A 21,097-nucleotide genomic window follows, 5' to 3' on the forward strand; every position below is an offset into this window, starting at 1 on the left:
CACCCTGACTGTAATTTGTACTACAGGGCTACAATAACCAAAATAGCATGGTATTGGCAGAAAAACAGACACATAGACCAATGGAATAGAATTAAGGACCCAGAAATAAAACTACATAAACATGGATAGACAATTTTTGATAAAGAGCTATAAACATACAATGGAGGAAAGACAGCCTCCTCAATAAATGGTGCTGGGAGAATTGGATAGGCACATGCAAAACAATGAAACTGGACTGCTATCTGTCACCATGTACCAAAATTAATTCAAAATGGATGAAAGACTTAAGCATAAGACTTGACCCAATAAACTGCATAGAAGAAAACATAGGTACTAAACTTATGGACCTTGTGTTCAAAGAACATTTTATTAATTTGACTCCTAAGGAAATGGAAGTAAAAACCTAAAATAAATGAATGGGACTATATTAAACTTAAAAACTGCTGCATAGCAAAAGAAACCATCAAAAAACTAAATAGGCAAGCTACTGAATTGGAGGAGATTTTTGCAAACAGTGCCTCCGATAAGGGTCTAATATCCAAAATATACAAGGAACTCATGAAACTCAACAACAAAAAAACAAACAACCCAATTGAAAAATGGGCAGAGGACCTTAAGAGACATTTCTCCAAAGGGGACATACAAATGGCAAATAGACATATGAAAAAATGCTCAACATCTCTAATCATCACAGAAATGGAAATAAAAACCACAATGAGTTATCACGTCATCCAGTCAGAATGGCTATCATCAACTAGACAAATAGGAACAAGTGTTGGACAGGCTGTGGAGAAAAAGGAACCCTCATACACTGTTGGTAGGAATGCAGACTGGTGCAGCTGTTATGGAAGGCAGCGTGGAGATTCCTCAAAAAATTATGAATGGAATTACCATATGACCCAGCAATTCCTCTCCTGGGTATATACTCAAATAATCTGAAAACATTTATACATAAAGGCACGTGTGCTCCAATGTTCATTGCAGCTTTGTTTACGGTGGCCAAGACATGGAAACAATCAAAATGTCCTTCGATAGATGAATGGATAAGGAAGTTGTGTTATATATACACAACGGAATACTATTCGTCAATAAGAAAAGATGATATAGGAACATTTGTGACAACATGGATGCGTCTTGAGAGTATGATGCTAAGCGAAATATGTCAGACAGAAAAAGCAGAGAGCCATATGATTTCACTGATATGTGGTATATAAACCAAAAACAACAAAAGAACAAGACAAACAAATGAGAAAAAAACTCATAGACACAGACAATAGGTTAGTGGTTACCAGAGGGTAAGGGGGTTGGGAGGTGGGAGATGAGGGTAAGTGGGATCAAATATATGGTGATGGAAGGAGAACTGACTCTGCGTGGTGAACACACAATGGGATTTATAGATGATGTATGGAGAATTGTACACCTGAAATGTATGTAATTTCACTAACAATTGTCACCCCAATAAATTATAAAATTACCCATTTCTTTTTCTATATAGTAAATTAATATTCATTTTTAAGGTTCACGACTACAATATTTCCAGGCCGAATAATAGGATTCTTACTCATGTGGGAATGTGAAATACAATTTTACATGACATGTTTTGAAACTGCTAGAATTCAGACATCAATGTCTGTTGCCATTCTAAAATGGTAAAATAAGTTTGTACTCTAAATTAGGCATATTTCTACACTGATGTTCTCAGTACGATTTGATGAAAACAATAATCCACATTTGAGAGAATCTTAAGCATTAAAAAGGGCGCATTTGGGTTAGAGAAAGCACATCCACAGAGGATTTTCTCCTCTAACCAAAACTTAGTGAAAGCAAAGTTAATCATATTTAGAAATATGCATAATCATTAATTAATGTGCAATACTGCTATTAGGTGTGGACAGGAAGTATGTAAACATATATAGATGACTATGAGTAGCATCATTTTATTCTAAAGTCAAATCATTTTTTTTTACTTTCCCATACTTTCATCTGTCATGTTTTAACTATTGTCAGCTTTAATACTAGCGTTTTCCTGATACCAAGTACTGTTTAGTAATCACAGTCATTGCTAACATCCATTTACTTGCTCTCTTACCTTCAAAGGTTCATGCTCTGACTGACCAAAGCTGAGAAATTGAACTACTACTGTGTTTCCCCGAAAATAAGACCGGGTCAATTACCGTATTTCCCCGAAAATAAGAGAGGGTCTTATATTAATTTTACCTCCAAAAGACGCATTAGGGCATACTCTCAAGGCATGTCTTATTTTTTTTCATGTACAACAATCTACATTTATTCAAATAGTCATGTCATGTTCTTTTGGAACATCGTCATAATGTACTAAATGCGTCCATCTGGCTGACAATCTTAACTGGGGCTTATTTTCAAGGTAGGTCTTATTTTCCGGGGAAAATGGTATGTGGGAAAAGTAGAAAGGCCTTAGGGGGATCCATTCTTGCTACTAACCCTATCAGTAGGCCCTTATAATAAAGTTGTGTCAGGGACAGAAAGTATCAATTTTATCCAATTAGTGTTCACTCCGTTCTTTGTGATGTTGGCTATATCATAAAAAAAAAGTGTATTGTGGATGTTAATGTGGTCTTGTGTGCATAGGTGGGTGAAATTGTGAGTTGTAAAGTAGTAGGTAGCTATTCAGAAAAGACTTGAAAGAATGCAGATGGCATGTTTTTTTTCTTATCACTGACCTAGGTTAGGTATATTACAATCAAATATCCAGATACCAAAGGAGAGTCAGAAGTTACTTTAAGTTGTAAATAGGTAAGAAAATACAAGTTGGAAAAAGCCTGGTGTCCCAATTAAATGTTTTATTTAAAGTGCTTTCCTATGAACACTTTCACCTGAGAAAGTCCTTAGCCCAGTTTGCAACCTAATTAATCTATATAATTACTCAGCTAATTTTAGTTCTTAAACAAACCGGAGATGGTAATCAGCAAATTGAGTGGCTCTACAACTTGAATCTGACGGAATGGTCTTCTTTTTATAAGTTTAGTAATATCTGCCTTTCCGCTTCTGTCCATCAGATACAGATTAGATCGGGTTCCCAACAGCAAATTCACTCCTGTTCACATATAAAAAGAAAAGTGCTATATTAGGTCAGATTACATTTTTGTAATTGAATTTATGTTAGTATTGTTACTATTTCTGCCATGCCAATATTCTGATGTATGTAAAGGTGACTTAACATTTTAGTCTAATGTTAACCTCATTCTGTATAACAGTGGAATCTCTACCAACAGAACAAAATTTCATTGAAATACATAAAAATATAGGAGATAAACTCTTGGAAATAGTCTACTGGCTAGTGTCTAATGTGCCATGTCACAAATAAAACTTTATGCATATATCAGCACCCTTTAGTAGTATCCCGAACTTTATAAAAATCAATCAACTTTTTTGAAAATTGCCATTAAACACTGAGGATGTTTAGCATATGCAAAGACTTTGATTCAGTTGATTTCTCATTCCTAACTATAACTAAGGACTTTAATGCTTTTAAAGTAATTATATGTAAACTGATTTTAAATTGAGTGATTCTGTGTTCATGAATACATTTAAAAACTGATATTGCTAAATGCCTATGAAATTAATTCCTATTGTTATGTATTTAAATTCCTATACTCTATTATTTGTCTGCTGGCCCTATTCACTCAAATATAAGTACTGTTTTAAAAGACCAGAAAGACAGGACTGAAACAGGAGATCAAAGTAAAGTCAGAATATACTTTACACCAGTGTAGGAGTTTCCCCCCATATCCTAAGACACAGGAGAAAATCAGCAAAGTCATGTAAGAGAGAGTACTTCAGTATCTTCCTTCTACTTGGAGAATGCAGAGGTTGCCAAAAAATATATACACACTTTAAGAAAGGAAAAAAAAAACTTTATTAAAATTGTAATACTCAATATATACCAATAACAAAAGTTGAATACTAGTCATGTATATACATTTTTTTTGGCATCCCAGTATTTGTGCTCTAAGGTTGTAAGGAAGAAAGACAAGGGTCTCTGGCTTCATTTTCCCACTCTGTCCTTTACCAGTTCTCTAAGTAACAGCCAATGACAGGTTTATGAACTGTGTATTCCTCCCACAGGGGAAGCAGAGAGGGAGAAGGAAATGCAGTAAATTTTGACTATAATCTTTTATTTTTCAAAAGAAATTTTCACAAGTTATGAGTTATTGGACATAAACTGGGTAGTTGCCTAACTGAAATGATAATGAAGTAAACTTGGCTTTCTTGTAATCTGACACATTACCAGAACCTTGAGAATGACGTGTTTTTTCCTAAATTGTTCAATCCATATAACTATGTCTGCTACACTGCTCTATTTTTAATTTGAATTCTATCCCTTGTTCAATATACAATAAGTAAAATCTATGAAATTGCAAGTTGGAGGTTGGCATTTACTTTGGATTTCTCTCCTCCTTGTGTTCATTTATTGTTTCATTTATGACACAGACTGGCTTGACGTAAAATATTGTCTCAGCACTACCAATGTTATTATAATTCTTCTGGAACAAAGGATTGAAAATGTCTATCAGAGTTAAAAGATTATAGAAGGAACTTCCTTTGCAAATCCTCAAGATTATTTTAAAATAAGAACCTGCAGAAATATTTCTTATAATATCTCATTAGGTATTACATGCTGCACATGCCCTTAAATTAAAAAAACACTAAGCTCAAATTTTCAAAAATCATAACAGTCCAATTTTATATGTTAGCCCAGTTTATTCAGGTTAAAAATACAAATAGAACAAAAAGGGGGGAGGGAGCATCAATTTAATCATCAAACTGCATTCAGTCAAAATAAATCAACAAAAAAAGAGCAAATTAACCCTATAAATACCTACAAATACACACACACACACACACACACACACACACTTTCTTTTTGGTAATAATGAACAAATATTTTACATCTTTGATTTTTCACAACATTGCTACATAGATAAAATATATTCTTTAAAGGACTATATTGTTGTATAAAACCAAACTCACCCCACAAAGAACCACAGCATATCTCAGAAGTGAATTCCTTTTCATACATGTGGATTAGTGGTTTTTTACATGCAGGAGAGACATACAGTGGGTTAACATTCACTTCAGAGGGTTTCTTAGGTGATTTCTCAGTTACTTCCACTAATCCAGCATATACTGTGAAGAAGTAAGGGAAATATATTTAGAACAATTACTAGTGTATACACCATACGTGTTGAGTGTTTCCACAAATGAGACACAGCCTAGAAAAGTTTCTTTGCCTTTATAGTATTTTAATTTTTTACTGGAGGTATCATTTGTGTAACTCCTAAACCAACAGATAACATATGTCATGATGGTTAAAATATATCAGAACATGAATGTATCTCGTTTCTATGATTAGATTGCAAAAATGACCCAGATGAGGGACTCAATTTCTCAACTGTAGTTCAAAAATGTAGGCGCCATAAAGACTCAGTAAAGAGGAGATTTTTAAAGCACATATCCATCTGGATTTATGTCAACTAAGTATCAGAATGATTTGATTCTTTTCAGATTATGAACCAGTGGTCAAACACTGTATTTAATATGTGAACAAACTGCATTTGGAGGCAATATTAAAAACACTTACAGGTGGCACTAGCAAAGTCAGCATTTGCAGCCCTCCCAGAAACGTTGGAAGGAGATGAGTGGCTGGCAGAAGAACCCGATTCTGTTGATGCTTCCGATATGTCTATACTGTCATTCTCACCATCAGGTGCTGTACCCACAGCACCTGAGGTAATGACATTTGAAGCCTCACTTCTACCAAGTGACTCCTAAAAATGGAAAATTGATTTTGACTTTATTAGGAGACTAACAGTGAGAGAAATATAATATGCTTAGGGGCCATTTGAAAAGTAGAATGAATTTTACTAACAATTGTCACCCCAATAAACTTTAATTAAAAAAAGAGAAAAACAGAATGCAAAATTTGTAATATCTATAATTCTGCACCATTATAAAATCCACATTTACCAGATAAACTCAACAATGTCATCAGAAGATACAGAAATAATCTATATTGAGACAATTTGATATCAGAGTAGAAATTCAAGGAGCTTAAAAGTCCCTACCTGTACAATTTGGGGACCTAACATTTGTGGAATTTTTACTATATACGATGTGTCCTGCTGAGCATCTTACTTACAAATCGTTATCAATCCTTACAACAACCCAAAAAGTAAGTATAATTATTTCTATTTTATTTATAAAGAAACTAAAGCTTAGCAAACTTGAATGTATTCAAGGTCACAGAGATAAGTAAGGGAGCCAGAGATTGAAACCAAAGTCTGATTCCAAAGCTTACATTCAGCTATGCTATGCCCGACAACCATTTGAAAATATTAAAAGCACCAGTTTTGGGGGTATCAGTTCCAGTTTGTGAAATGGCAAAACTACTGATGGGAAATCAACCAACACAAACTCAAGAGTGTGAACATGCTTCACTAAAAATGTAGCTGGCTTTCATTAACTTACAGGGAAGAAATTCAAGGATAAAAGCCACAAAATGTGACAGATTTTATGTGGAATGCTATATCCTGTGGAAAAACATACCAACTGTTTTTGGTAAGCCTGTCTGTTGATAAGCAATTTGTGTGTGTGTGTGTGTGTGTGTGTGTGTGTGCGTGTGTGTTTCTAAACAGGGATACTTGGCTTTGAGAGAGTTGTGCTGCCCTTTCAAGATTTGTTTTTATGACTTTCCAACCACCAAAGGTCTCTGTGGCAACACATCCTTTTTAAATTAAAAAGAAAGTAAGATACAATCACTCTGTAAATGTCAAAAACATTCCTTAATGTAACTGGAGGTACACAGGTGTGCTGTGAAAACTATGTTGGGACATCCTGTTTTAATGTCTTTAATTTAGATTGGTAGGTAGGTAGGTAGATAGATAATAGATGATAGAAGATGATAGATAGATAGATAGATGGATAGATGGATAGATGGATAGATAGAAAGGTAGATGATAGATAGATATAGACAGAGACAGACATACATTCCCACTGATACTGCTTTCCTATTGGAATCCATCTAGGGAATTTCCTTCCTGCCTTTCTTCTTTGTTTTCTCCCTTCATTGATTTGTTCCATAATTATTATGTGCCTATCATAGACCAAACCCTAGGTTGGACCCTGAGATTGGATGAGTGGGTAAGGAAAAATAATCAAGGATAGATTAAACAGTGTTTCTGCATTTTAAAAGTTCACAATCTACTATGACAGAAAAGCAAGTAAACAACCAAACTATAATGTCATAAGCACTAAAATGAAACTATGGGCAACATTCTAGCAAGCACAGTGGAAGGGGTATATAATTCTACTTTGGGAAATCAAAGATATGAATTAGATCATGAAGGATGACTAGTTCACTAAGCAGAGAAGAGGTGAGGGGGCAGCCTTATGAACAAAGTAAACAGCTTACATAAGGGCACTAATTCATGAAAGAGAATGGTATCTTCTAAGTCTGTTTGTGTGATAGGATACCAGGCTTGGAAAGTAGATTGGCATGATGTTTCCTCTGTCTGGAATCTTACCGTGTTTGCAGATATCCAAGTACTCCTCACTTATCAAGAATTAATGCTCCAGAAAATGTTCTCTGTGATAATTCCTATTGATCTAGCAACTATGAAGCTACTTGAGTATTTTTAGACCTATTTATAAAGCTAGTAAAGCTTTTGTAAATGACAAAATCATTATCTAAACATAGTTTGTTACTTAGGTTTTATTGTATGTGTTAATAGTACTCTAAAAATTAAAATAGAATCTAGCAATTCCATTCTAGCAATTACACATCTAGACATTCCATTCCTAGATATACTCATATAGCCCAAATAATTGAAAACAGTAACTCGAACTATACTTGTTCATGAATGTTCACAGCAGAATTATCCATGATAGCAAAAAGGTGAAAATAACTCAAGTGTCCATGATCACATGAATGGATAAACAAAATGGGATGTATTCACATAACAGAATGTTATTGAGTCTTAAAATGAAAGAAAATCCTGACACATACTACAACATGGATCAACCTTGAAAATATTATGCTAAGTTAAATAAGCCAGACAGAAAAGGACAAATACTGTATGATTCTGATTATACAAAGTACCTAGACAAAAAGTAGAATAAAGGTTACTAAATATTGGGAAGCAAGATAATAGCGAGTTAACTGTTTAATTGTTTGGGATGATAAAATATTTCTAAAAATGAATAGTAGTAATAGTTGTACAACATTTTAAATGTATTTAATTTCACTGAATTGTACACTTAAACTAGAAAATCTTATGTAATGTATATTTTACCACAATAAAAATGTCCTAAGAAAAAGGTGTGTGTTAAGAGACACTATCTCAAACATGTGATCTGAGTAATAAAGGAAAACAAGGAAGATAGTTTTGTTCCTCAAAGTAAAATAGGAACCATCCAAATGAGAAGATGTAAAGATCTATCTACAGCTACAATTCAAAATATTTAAGACTTTGGGATAAAAGTTTAAAACATGGAATTGCTGGAAATGTGACATACCACATGAAGAAACACATTCACAACGAGAGGAGCTAATTCTTTTCAAATGGTGCATTACCTCTTGTTCATGTTCGAAGTCCTCAGATGCTGGTCTCTCCAATTCTGGACCATCTCTCTCTGAGCAATTTTCTCCTTCATTGAGTTCAAGGGCATCACTCTCTTCATTGGTTTCACTGACTCCTCTACCCCCATCATCCTTTTTGCCTCTTCTTCTGCTTCCTATATTGGCTCTATGACCTTCTTGGTCTCCAACAGTTGCATTGCCACCACTGGCTGCACATCTTCCATGGCTTCTACTGGCTCTCTGGCTTCCATAACTGCTGCAGGTTCCTTCTCCTCCATCACTCTCATCTCTACCATTTTTCTTCCCACCTCTGCCATAGCTTGGCCAGACAACAAGATTCAGTTAATGACTGGGTGAAAACCATTCAGTAAAAACACATTTGAAAGTCATCAAATTAAACAGAATTGGGATGTGTCTTATACACATTACCATCTCTAAAAGATTTTTGCTCTATGTGAACACTACTTCACATAGATATGATAAAGATGAGAAAAATGCCCCTATGTCCTTTCAACCTTAGATATTGAGTTAACCCCATATCCATCGTCAATCCCCTGGCGACATTTGGATGGCAAATGGGAGTGAACGTGAATCCTTTATTAGGAACACATGTTAGGTTGGTAGCAAGAATATGTATTTTTTCTTAAATAATAGATTATTTCATGCATTAGCAACTTCATAGCCACATGAATGAATAAGCCTTCTTGGCTCAACCACAACATATTTGAATAATTCTTCTTGTAATATATCTAATTTACGCTAATGTTAACACGTGCCTTGATCTTTTAGCACGTGTATTGACTGCTTTGCTACAGAATCCCATTGATTGTTCTACTACCATCACGAAGTTCAATAATATAGATCTTATTAAGCTAAGATAGTGATTTAGTTAGTTCCTAAGAACAGCAAGCTTAAAAAAATTCTCAGTGATGTTTTGCATAACAGACATCATAAACATGTACTTATTATAATTCTAAAACAGAATTTATTTGGCTATGGAATTCCTGGTCAATTTTTAGTTCGCAAAAAAGAAAAAAAAAGTTGAATTATCTATATTCTGTTCTGTCACGTATATCCCCACCAATAACATTTAAAAACAATATGTAGATTTCAAAATTATAGAGCAAACAATTTTCCCACTGTTAATTATTTTTTCTAAATCTGGAAAATATATTATGCAACTAATCTTCTGTAAGAGCAGTTTAAATACAAACCATGAGCATATGTAAATAAGAATACACTGGCTGTTTAGAGTAGGAGCAAGGGTCTCTCTCTCTCTCTCTCTCTGTATATATATATATATATAAATATATATATATACACATATATACGTATATATATGTACACACACACACACACACACATATATATACACACACATTATACAGCAGACAACTGTTGGTGTGTCAAAAACACTACTTCACTAAATATTATCACTTTGGGCAGCTACTCTATAAGAAGATAAAGTTGAATGAGTACTGAATTTAGTTACAGCATTTTTCAGAATTCCAAAAATAATGCCATATTTGTAAGTTGAAGCTTAAAAAATATCAAGTGAAAGTCAAGTTAGCGATCATTTTTTTTCCAGCAAATTTAGAGATTCTGTTCACAAATACTAGGGCTTCCTCTTACAGTTATTAAGTAGCACACTACTAAATTTGTCACCCTACTTCTCATACTCATTGCAGTTTTACAGGGTAGGCTGATTCAGCAGCATTGATTCTAACAGCAGCACCAAGACAATTCCAGTTCTAAAGAGCCTTACAAATATTTGAATAATAATAAAATACTATACACAAAAATGCAAAATAAATTGTTTTGTATAAAAAAATAAAATATATTATTGAAACTTAACCATTTACCACTATGCAAGTGCAATTCCTTCACCCTCTTAGTAATACATTTTGAAAGTAAATCAAAGATGCATATAGTGCTGAAATTATAAAACATGGATAGTGCAAGTAATGGATAAAAACCAACCTTGGCCAACTAGTAGCATCATCATGATTATTGTCTTTGTCATCAACAGCCTCATCATTGCCATCGTCACTAGGGTCTTCATCAACATCATTAGCCTGACCAACTTGTATATCCAAGGCATCACTGCCATTGTCATGGTCATAGCTATCTTCATACACATCATCAGAATCATCATCATCACCATCAGTATCAACGCCAGCATCATAGACTTTAACATAATCACCATTTTCTTCAGGGGGCTGAATGACAGGTGTGGGAGTTAACCAATCATTCCGGAAGATTTCAGAGAGTGCATTATAGCCTTCCCATTCATTTGTCAAGTAAACTGGGGGTGATATTTTTCCTACTTTAAATCCATCTGGAACCTGTGTACAGAAGAAAGGTTAATGTAGTCTCTAGTCGCCTTCCATTTTCTTCTAGATTGGAAAATTTCTGTATACTCACATAGCAATGAAAATCTATCTGTGAAGGATTAATTTAAAATTAAACACTTTAACCCTCCCTTCAAGTAAATATTAAAATATGTAAATCAAAAGAAACTGAAAATGAAAAAGGACATAAATGTGTTAAGAGTTAAACTAGAAACCTACATGGATGTCAAGCAGCAACTTCTGATCAATAGTAGAATAAGGCGGTGACGACTGGGACCTTCTCCCAATTACAGGACTCTCTTCCTCAGAAGATTCTGTGGAATAACCAGAAAACATTAGTAACAGTGGTGATCACCACTATTGCCTTCATTTTTATAGCGTGCCAGTTCTATCCCTTGGTATTTTTTCTTGTAGACTCTTTCCATTCAAGAAATATCACCTGATAAATTCTCATGGGGCCAGAATCCTAGGTTCTATTTTCAGTGGTAGTGACAGGCTCAAGGTTTTTACTGTCTGTAGAACTACATGACTTTTCTGTTTTCAATATTAAGGATGCACTAGCTAAGTATTTCTATTTGTGTAAGAAGGTACACAGTGAGATGGGTAGACCAATAGTTCTATTAAAAATATTTATATCAAGAATAGGAAGGGCTGAGTGGTACCAATGGCCTCCTATACTAACCAGAAAAAAAAACAGCCCAACAATGTATTAGAAGATGATAGATTAGACAAAATTCTCAAGAGGAGAGTTGACTCTGCATTCTTAATCACACAATTCCCACTCAGGGATGTAGCCATAAGCATTTCAATACAGTTGAAAAGTGAACTAAAAACAGACAAAGCTGAGCTCTTTTTATAAAACAGGGAACCTTTCCATAGGGGCATTGTGCAACAGAACTTTCTGCAGCAATAGAAATGTTCTGTATCTTTACTGTCTAATACAGTAGCAACTAGCCACACATGACTATTAAGTAGTGTGCCTGAGGGGTTGACTTCATAATTTTATTTAAATTTCATTTTAGTTTTAATTTTAATAGCTACACATGGCTAGTTGCTATCACAATGCACAACTCAATTTTATAGTGTAAATACTTCCATTAAAAGTGCAAATTTGTCTGGATGGGAAGTTTGGATTTTTGATGTTAAGGTTTGTGTTACAGTAAGTAACACCTGGCATTAAAATGCAGTGGGAATACTTAGATCTGGGTGAGTGTACTTAGAAAAAGCTTCACTAAGGCGACAGGTCCCCGTTCACTGTTTTTGTGTGCTTGGATTTTAAAAATAAATAGTACTATCCCTCTTTTATTTGTATAGCCTTGGTAGATATAGTCAAAGTATAGGGACTACAAATCCAGAATGCATGTATTTGGATACACTGCTATCATTTGAGAATATTACACTGCACACATCCTACAATTTGTGTCCACGTCTTCTGGCACTATTGTACTTTTTAAATTAAATTTATTGGGGTGACAATGGTTAGTAAAATTATGTAGGTTTCAAGTGTACATTTCTATAATACATCATCTATATATCACATTGTGTGTTCACCACCCAGAGTCAGTTTTCCTTCCATCACCATATATTTGATCCTCCTTACCCTCATCTACCACCCCCTCACCCCTTACCCTCTGGTAACCACTAAACTATTGTCTGTGTCTATGAGTTCTTGTTTGTCTTGTTCCTTTATTGCTTTCAGTTTTATATCCCATATGTGAGTGAAGTCCTGTGGTTCTGGACTTTTTCTGTCTGACTTGTACTTTTGCAGTTTCTTATCTTTCTGCAGCAAACCATTTTCTCTCAAATCTCTTGTTGTGTTATTAGGCTAAATAAGAAGTTTGGGTGAGTGTTTGAGATTTGGAGCACATTTATGGTAAGGTGTTGTGATTTCCTGCATGATGAAGTATGCAATCTCATGGGAAACTTCAAATGGTCTATGTAACACACATAACAAATAACAGAATTTTAGAACTGCAAAGATCTTTAGCTACATAGATGCTATCCATCCCATGCTCCCTCTCACTGCTGTTCATGACTGCTTTGGGACCTAATGCAGAATTTGCTTATTAAAAAAAAAAACAAACAATGTGAACAAACCTTAAATTTTTAGTTGTTTGCCCAGTATTAGAGAAATTGCCTCAGGTAAAATTCTTAAAGCGATTCTTCATGCAGGCTTATCTTATTTCTCAAAAGATAATATTTATGCAGGAGGGGTCACTACTATTTAAAAGAATTTTGCCATTATCTAAGTCTCCTAAGAAGAATGGGGTTTTTAACTTCAGGTCTGTCAGTATGTGATTTTACACCTATACATCCTTTTTTATTAACACTTAAATAAAATTGCTATTAATTATTAACAATCTACTAATTGTTTACTAATTAATTGTTAATTAGTTTATATATAGTACACCTATATATTTTATAACTATCATTTTAATTAAATCTGTATGCTACATTTTTACAGAAACTTGGGGACTTTGCTATTTTATTCTTGCTTAACATACTTGGGTTGTTTAAAGGTAGATAACATCAGATTTTATGATCCAATGCACAACTTTTGGCTTTGTTTATCCAATATTTCACAAATCTATAATTTAAACTCTCTCAAATCATGTCATAAAACATTTTTTTGAAATTAATATCACAATTAGTTAAGCTATTTTCTATGATTTTATTAATTTTTCATGTATTTTGAGTAAAAACATCAATTTGCAACATTTAGAAATGTTTGTGAGATACTGTATATCTTTTTTTCAGGAGGTTAAATAACAAACTGATAAATAAAACACATGCTTGCAAGTATTTCATCTAAAATTTCAACATTCTAAACACAGCCTATAAATTTTCGCCCATTTAGCAGCTTCTCCCCAGTTCCTTTCCCATATTTTTCACACATTATGGAAACTAAAGTTGACACACTCCACCTCCCTAGACACATTCCCAGCTACTACTCAACTGAAAGAAGAAACTTCAGAAAAATTATTTTCCATTTCTCATAGGTCACCAATGACCACTGAATTGCCAAATCCAGTGGCCTCCTGGTTTTAATCTTACTTGGCCTCGCTGACACTTTTGAATAATTCCTTGTTGAACTTTTTTCTTGACTTCTAATGTAAATTGTGAAACATTAACTCCACGTTTTGACTGTTCGTGCTTTTAATCACCTGATATTGCTGAACAATTCTGAGGATTTTGCGAACTCCTTTGTCTGGTGTCAGTAGGCTTCTGAGCTTGTTCCAAAGGAGATCGCTGAGGAACACTAATGAAAAGACAGAAAAAAAAATGTGTCATGTCCTAACATTCATGTACAACTCAACATCAAGGCCAACAAAAAGTTTTAAGCATATAGGTATATATCAAACTGAAAAAAAAAAGTAGAACTTAAGTAATATTTTCCAATTTCCATTTTCCCCATAACTGCTATTTTATCTAGAACAAAGAAACAATTTCCAAAATATGAAAATGTATTTCCATATAGTACCGTGTTTCTCCGAAAATAAGACCTAACCATAAAATAAGCCCTAGAATGATTTTTCAGGATGACAGACCCTGAACATAAGCCCTAATGCATCTTTTGGAGCAAAAATTAATATAACACCTGGTCTTATTTTCGGGGAAACATGGTATAAGTTTTTTCACATATCTTATTTATTTCTAAAAATTCTTATAAACTTTCTTTAATCTAATATTCAGACATTATTATTACCTGGATAACACAGCAGTAAACATAATTTTATAGAGATGTGAGGATTTCTACATGATAAAAGAGTTAAGTAATTGTTATGTCAGATATTCCACTACTATTATCCTGATTTCAAATGCTTGGAATCCATATTTCTTTAATGTTCTATTTCTGATATAGATAGATACTTAGATGGACAGATAGAACACTTTAGTTTTTACTATTTAAATTCAGGGACTTTGTAGATTTTTTTTTTTTTTTGACCACTGCTGCTAAATTTTATAGTTGCTTTAGAATTTCTGTGTAGGAAGGATGATGGTTATTGACTTAGGCTTGGAACAGACAAGAGTCTTTTCTATGACACAAAATTTCAGAGAAAGACTCAAGTTGCATTTAAATCAATTTTGTAAATTTTACCGTATTTAAAGTTAAAATATTTGCTAGTCATAAATTCAAAAATACTTTGGTGACATGGTCAACAAATTCCAGTTTAATAGCAATATCATTTTTTATATATTGGGTTTTATTGAAGTCATACTCCATGATACCAAAAACAGATACACAAAACTAAACTAGTATCGTCACTTTGTGGTCAGAATGACCATGACAACTCATTCATTGAATTCAGAGGAAGAGGAAATCCCCAATCTTGGTTTCAAATTTTCCAAAATTTCTACACACCATTTAAATCTAAGGACATAAATATATGGACTTTTAAAATATATCACAGTAAGAATATGCGTACTACATACTATCAACTCTAAGCCAGTTGGCCATACAGCCCAGTATCTTGAATATAGTAATTACTCAATAAATATTCACTAAATAACTGTGAATGAATATAGCCTATGTTCTATTCATTATTAATTGGGGCTGAGAGTATGATTTTCAAGGAAAATATACATAAAAAATTAGCTTTTAAATATAACACATTGCATTCAATATCGAAAATATGAACCATAACCTCTGAAAATTACTGAAGATCACCAATATTACAGAGATAAATATAAAATGGCTGGCATAAACTATCACTGATATAATATATAGCTTTAGGTTTGATTTTCCCTATAGACCATTTCAGTCTTGCACATTCTGTGGCATTAGCTTCTGAGGTTAGGGATTATTTTTGTGTGTGTTTTATCATGTATTGCATGAGAAAATGTGTAGGTGAAGTACATGATACACATGAAATCACACTTCTTTTTATTGTAAATTACTATTTGAAAGCTGTTAAAGAATTCATTGTTGTGGATTAAATTGTGGATTTTCATTAAATTGTGGATTTTACGATCTAATCATCAAACTAAATGACACTAAGATTGCATATGTCCGAATATGAAAGATCTGGTTAATAATGGATTGTTGCAATTAAGGTTTTAAATATGGGACATTGATGACAATGCTGTTATTAATATTTTAATTTTGACTTTACACATAATTTCGTGTCAAATAAATAAGCTTTAATTTTCCATGTGATAGTAAACTATGAGTAATTTGAATACAAAATTAAAGACAAATACCTTGAAGAGAACTTGACGTGGTGTGCACGATCCTGGTTGTAAGACATAGAAGTAGATCTTTCTTGGACCTCAAAGACACAATGTGATACTTCTATAGAATTCTCCATCATAAATCATTTTGAGTTATTAATATACGGGAAAATGCCTTTCTTCAGATAGAGATATTTTCTTAAAAATACAACTTATAAAATCTGATTTTTATAAATACGAGGTCCGACAATTAAGTTCGAGAAGTCATCCTAGAAAAAGTGCTACATACCTCATTGCTGAATATCACTATGGTCACCTTTGAAGTACTCCCATTGGGAAGCTATGCACCGACGCCAGAGCCTAGTTCACCCTCAAAGCAATTTTGGAACTCTCTTTCTGGAATGGCCATCAGAGCTGTTGTCCTATTACCCTTGATGTCCTGAATGTCATCAAAATGTCTTCCTTTCAATAATTCCTTTATCTTCGGGTAAAGAAGGAAGTCATTAAGGGCCAGATCAGGTGAGTAGGGAGTGTGTTCCAATACAGTTAATTGTTTACTGGCTAAAAAGTCCCTCACAGACATTGCTGTGTGAGCTGGTACATTGTTGTAATGCAAGAGCCATGAATTGTTGGTGAAAAGTTCAGGTCATTTTCGTCTAACTTTTTCCCGCAGCGTTTCAGCACTTCCAAATAGTAAGTCTGCTTAACTGTTTGTCCAGTTTGTACAAATTCATAATGAATAATCCCTCAGATATCAAAAAAGGTTAGCAACATTGTTTTGACTCTTGATTTGGACTGATGGAACTTTTTTGGTCGTGGAGAATTGGCTGACTTCCATTGTGCACTATGACGCTTTGTTTCAGGGTCATATTGACACACCCATGTTTCATCACCAGTGATAACATGGCCCAAAACATCGTCTTGTCTCTCCAAAGGTCTTGGGAAACTTCGACTCTCCTTTACTTTTGTTCATAGGTGAGCTGCTTTGGGATCATTTTTGCGCACACCTTTCTCATGCCAAGATTTTTAGTTAAGATTTTCCTAACGGTTGCTCTATCAATGTTTACTTGTTTTGCTATGCTTCTCACAGTCAGCCGACGATTTTGGTGCTCGATTCGATGACTTTCTGCAATGTTTTCATCAGTTCTGCTCGTTACTGGCCACCCTGACCTCTCTTCATTAGTGATGCATTTTCTCCCTTCAGAAAAACGTTTAATCCATCTGTACACCGCCATTTTCTTCATAGCATTATCCCCATAAACTGGGACTAACATGTCCCTGATTTCACTTCCACTCTTGCCAAGTTTAACAAGAAATTTAATGTTTGTTCATTGCTCTAATTCAAGCTCAGACATTCTTATGATGGAACACAAAAACACGCAACAACATAAATGAATGCCACTCAGCAAGACACCACCACATGTTGACCCGAACACAGCTAAGAGACACTGATATACCAAGGTTATAAAACCTTACAGAGCTGTGTGCACAGTGCTGCCAATGTAAGTGCACGGTGGAAAGTTCGCAAACTTAATTGTCATACCTCATAGATCATATTTTCATAATTACTTATAACATTAGAACTGCTTAACCATAACTTCTAATGATATCCTTGAATTTTAATATAATAACAGTTTCTGGAGATCATATAACCAAACACTCTCATTTTATTGAGGAATCTGTAGCCCAGAGAAGGAAAATGACTTTCTAAAGAATTTTACATCAAGTCAAAGAATATCTATAATGAGAATGTAGGGCTCCCAACTGCTAATTTAATGTTCTTTTTATGTTTTTGTTTTCCTTTTTATATCAAGTCCAAATGTCTCACTCAGAATTTAATTTCAAACTTCTCTTTCACTTACCCTTTTTAGGTAACTCTAGATTTTCAAAAGGTGTAATACATACATATACACATCATTAAAATCCCTCAAGAGTAAAAAATGTCCCATCTTAAAGAAAGTATTTTTCACTTTACAATTTGACAGTAATGTCAGTGTTCCAAATATGTTTTTCAATTTTAAAGAATTAATCTGAATTTTATTAATTATTCATTCATGTAATACAGGAAAACACTTGAAAAAGAGCCCATGTAATAGGTAAGCTTCCATCAGTGGGGCACGTTTATTTATTTATTTATTTTTTTTCAGTAAGAAAAAACCCTTCGCATTGCAGTTTTTTATTTTCCTTTTTTTTTTAATATGAGTTTTTTATATTAGTAGATAGGACCATGGAGTGTTGCCTTACCTCATTTAGTTTTGTATCCCTCGGTTACTGTTCAAAATAGTTTTTAGCTATCCAAAAAAATAGATCATTCTGCTTTTCAACAAGGCAGTCAGACTAGATTCTTTAGAAAAGAAAATTTAACGTGTGACAATTTTTTAAAAATCTGGGATTTTCATGCTGATAATGTCACTCCATAGTTTCTAGAAACTATACTAACCTTACTATTTATTTTTCTATGTAGTGACTTATCAAGATTATTTTGACACTCCAACAAACAGGTAAGAAATGAAAAATGTTGTCAAGCATTCACATGTTTTGCTAATGAGTATTTCCAAATATAACCAGATGTTTGGCAGTATGCAGGATAAGCATCATACTGACTTTTTCCACTTTCGATTCAGATAGCTGGCATGATATAGCCCCAGTCTAGGCCTCTTGGTTTATGAAGATGACCTCAGAAAGTTTATTGGCAGTAGTAAACCAGAGGCCAAAACTGCTTGGTATAGATAAATGCCCCAAATAAGAAAGGATAATACCTAATATGAATTGTTTGTATTTGGTCTGAAAATGGGGAGAAGAAAATGACTAGTAAGAACAGCATATGCTAAGGCAAATGATGTATTCCAAACCAATCAAACACAGCTCATTATATTTCCTACTTAAGGTGCCATGCTTACCGTAATAACTACTTTGAGAGTAAGAGTAAAATCATCATTTAATAAGGCAGAAAGGGAGAAATATTACCAATTGTAACTAAGTAATACAATCCAGCTTATGTTTCTTCTGCCAGTGGTTACTATTTACAAAACAGTATTCTATTATTCTCTTCAGAAAACTGTTAGTATCACAAAAAAATATATGCATTTAAAAAGGATAATTGTCCACGAAAGACATCACAGAAGACTACTATGAAGCATTTTGAAGTAAGAGATATAGCGATCTGGGGCCCTTGTAGTGATTAAGAACAATAATGAGATTCCTGACCCACTATCAGTAAGACAAGAACTATTTTTTTTGAAATTTTTATTAAAATATAGCTAACATACAATATTATATTACATTTATATATTATTTAACATTTATATACCTAAAGAAGTGATCACCACGATAAGTCCAGCAACCATCTGACGTCATACTTTGCTATCACAATATTATTGACTATATTATCAATGTTGTACATTACATCCCCATGATGTATTTGTTTTATACCTGGAAATACCTGGACCCCTTATTCCCTTCACCTTTCCCTTCCATTTTTATTTTTTCAGTTACAGTTGACATTCAATATTATTTTATATTAATTTCAGGTGTACAGTATAGTGGTTAGATATCTATATAATTTCAGAAGTGATCCATCCCCCTGACTAGTCTAATATCCATCTTGCACTAGACATAATTATTACCATATAATTGACTTTATTGCCTATAGTTTACTTTACATCCCCATGACTATTTTGTAACTACCAATTTGTATTTCTCAATCCCTTCACCTTTTTCACCCAGCCCCCCAAACCACCTCCCATCTATCACCCTGATAAAACTAGTATCCATCTAACACCATACAATAGTTATGATATTGTTGACTGTATTCCTTATGCTATGCCCTACATCCCCATGACTACTGGGTAACAACCAATTTGTACTTATTAATCCCTTCCCCTTTTTCACCCACTCCAATCCCCTGTCTATCTTGCAACTATCAAAATGTTCTCTGTATCTGAGGTTATTTCTATTTAGTTTGTTCATTTTGTTCTTTAGATTCCACTTATAAGTGAAATGATGACATTTGTCTTCCTCTGTCTGACTTACTACACTGAGCACAATGCCCTCTAGGTCCATCCATGTTGTTACAGATGGCAAGATTTCATTCACTTATTATGGCTGAGTAATATTCCACTGTATATATGTACCACTTGTTCTTTATCCATTCATCCATTGATGGACACCCAACTTGCCTTCATATCGTTGTTATTGTAAATAATGCTGCAATGAACATATGGATGTACATATCCCATAGAAGTACCACTTTTCCCAAAGTGGTATTTATCTTCGGATAAATACCAAGAAGTGGAAATATTGGGTCCTGTTTTGGTTTTATTATAGCCTTTGTTTTAATGTCTATTTTGTATGGTATAAGTATTGCAAACCAGCTTTTTTTCCATTTCCATTTTAAAGAAATCTTTTTCCATCTGTTTACTTTCAGTTTGTGTGTCTTTCAATCTGAAGCAAGTCTCTTGTAGGCAGCATATGTATGGGTCTTGTTTTTTTATCCATTCAGCCACCCTATGATTTTTGATGAGAGCATTTAATCAATTTACATTTAAAGTTATTGTTGATAGCTATGTAGTTAATGCCATTTTATTATTCATATTTTTTATCTTTTTTGTCTTAAATGAGTCCCTCGAAGATTCCTTGTGATAGTGGTTTGGTGGTGATGAACGCTTTAGCTTTTTATTATCTGGGGAGCTCTTTATCTGTCCTTTGATTCTAAATGATAGCTTTGCTGGGTAGAGTACTGTTGGTTGTTGGTCCTTGTTTTTCATCATGTTGAATGTTTCCTGCCCCACTCTTCTGGCCTGCATGTTTCTGTTGAGAAACCAACTGACAGTCTTATGGGAGCTGCACTGTAGGTAACTAACTGTTTTTCTCCAGCTGCTTTTAAGATTCTCTCTTTGTGTTTAATCTTCGGCATTTTAATTATGATGTATGCTGGTGTGGGCTTTTTGGGTTTATT

The 21,097-nt window shown here is 33.8% G+C and overlaps 1 protein-coding gene across 2 annotated transcripts in view; it reads right to left on the reverse strand.

Annotated features, from left to right (window-relative positions):
- The window catches only part of NRK (Nik related kinase), a 184,789-nt gene that overhangs the window by 25,366 nt on the left and 138,326 nt on the right, over nucleotides 1–21,097 (reverse strand). For both annotated transcript variants that reach the window (XM_081043133.1, XM_081043132.1), the window contains exons 15-22: nucleotides 16,171–16,238; nucleotides 14,133–14,227; nucleotides 11,188–11,282; nucleotides 10,598–10,962; nucleotides 8,612–8,936; nucleotides 5,621–5,807; nucleotides 5,011–5,166; nucleotides 2,930–3,073 (exon numbers count right to left, since the gene is read on the reverse strand). In XM_081043133.1, coding sequence (XP_080899259.1) covers nucleotides 2,930–3,073; nucleotides 5,011–5,166; nucleotides 5,621–5,807; nucleotides 8,612–8,936; nucleotides 10,598–10,962; nucleotides 11,188–11,282; nucleotides 14,133–14,227; nucleotides 16,171–16,238 — 1,435 coding nt within the window. The remainder of the gene's footprint in view (nucleotides 1–2,929; nucleotides 3,074–5,010; nucleotides 5,167–5,620; nucleotides 5,808–8,611; nucleotides 8,937–10,597; nucleotides 10,963–11,187; nucleotides 11,283–14,132; nucleotides 14,228–16,170; nucleotides 16,239–21,097) is intronic.

The sequence above is a fragment of the Rhinolophus hipposideros genome (assembly GCF_964194185.1).
Source record: "Rhinolophus hipposideros genome assembly, chromosome: X".
Lineage (NCBI taxonomy): Eukaryota > Metazoa > Chordata > Mammalia > Chiroptera > Rhinolophidae > Rhinolophus > Rhinolophus hipposideros.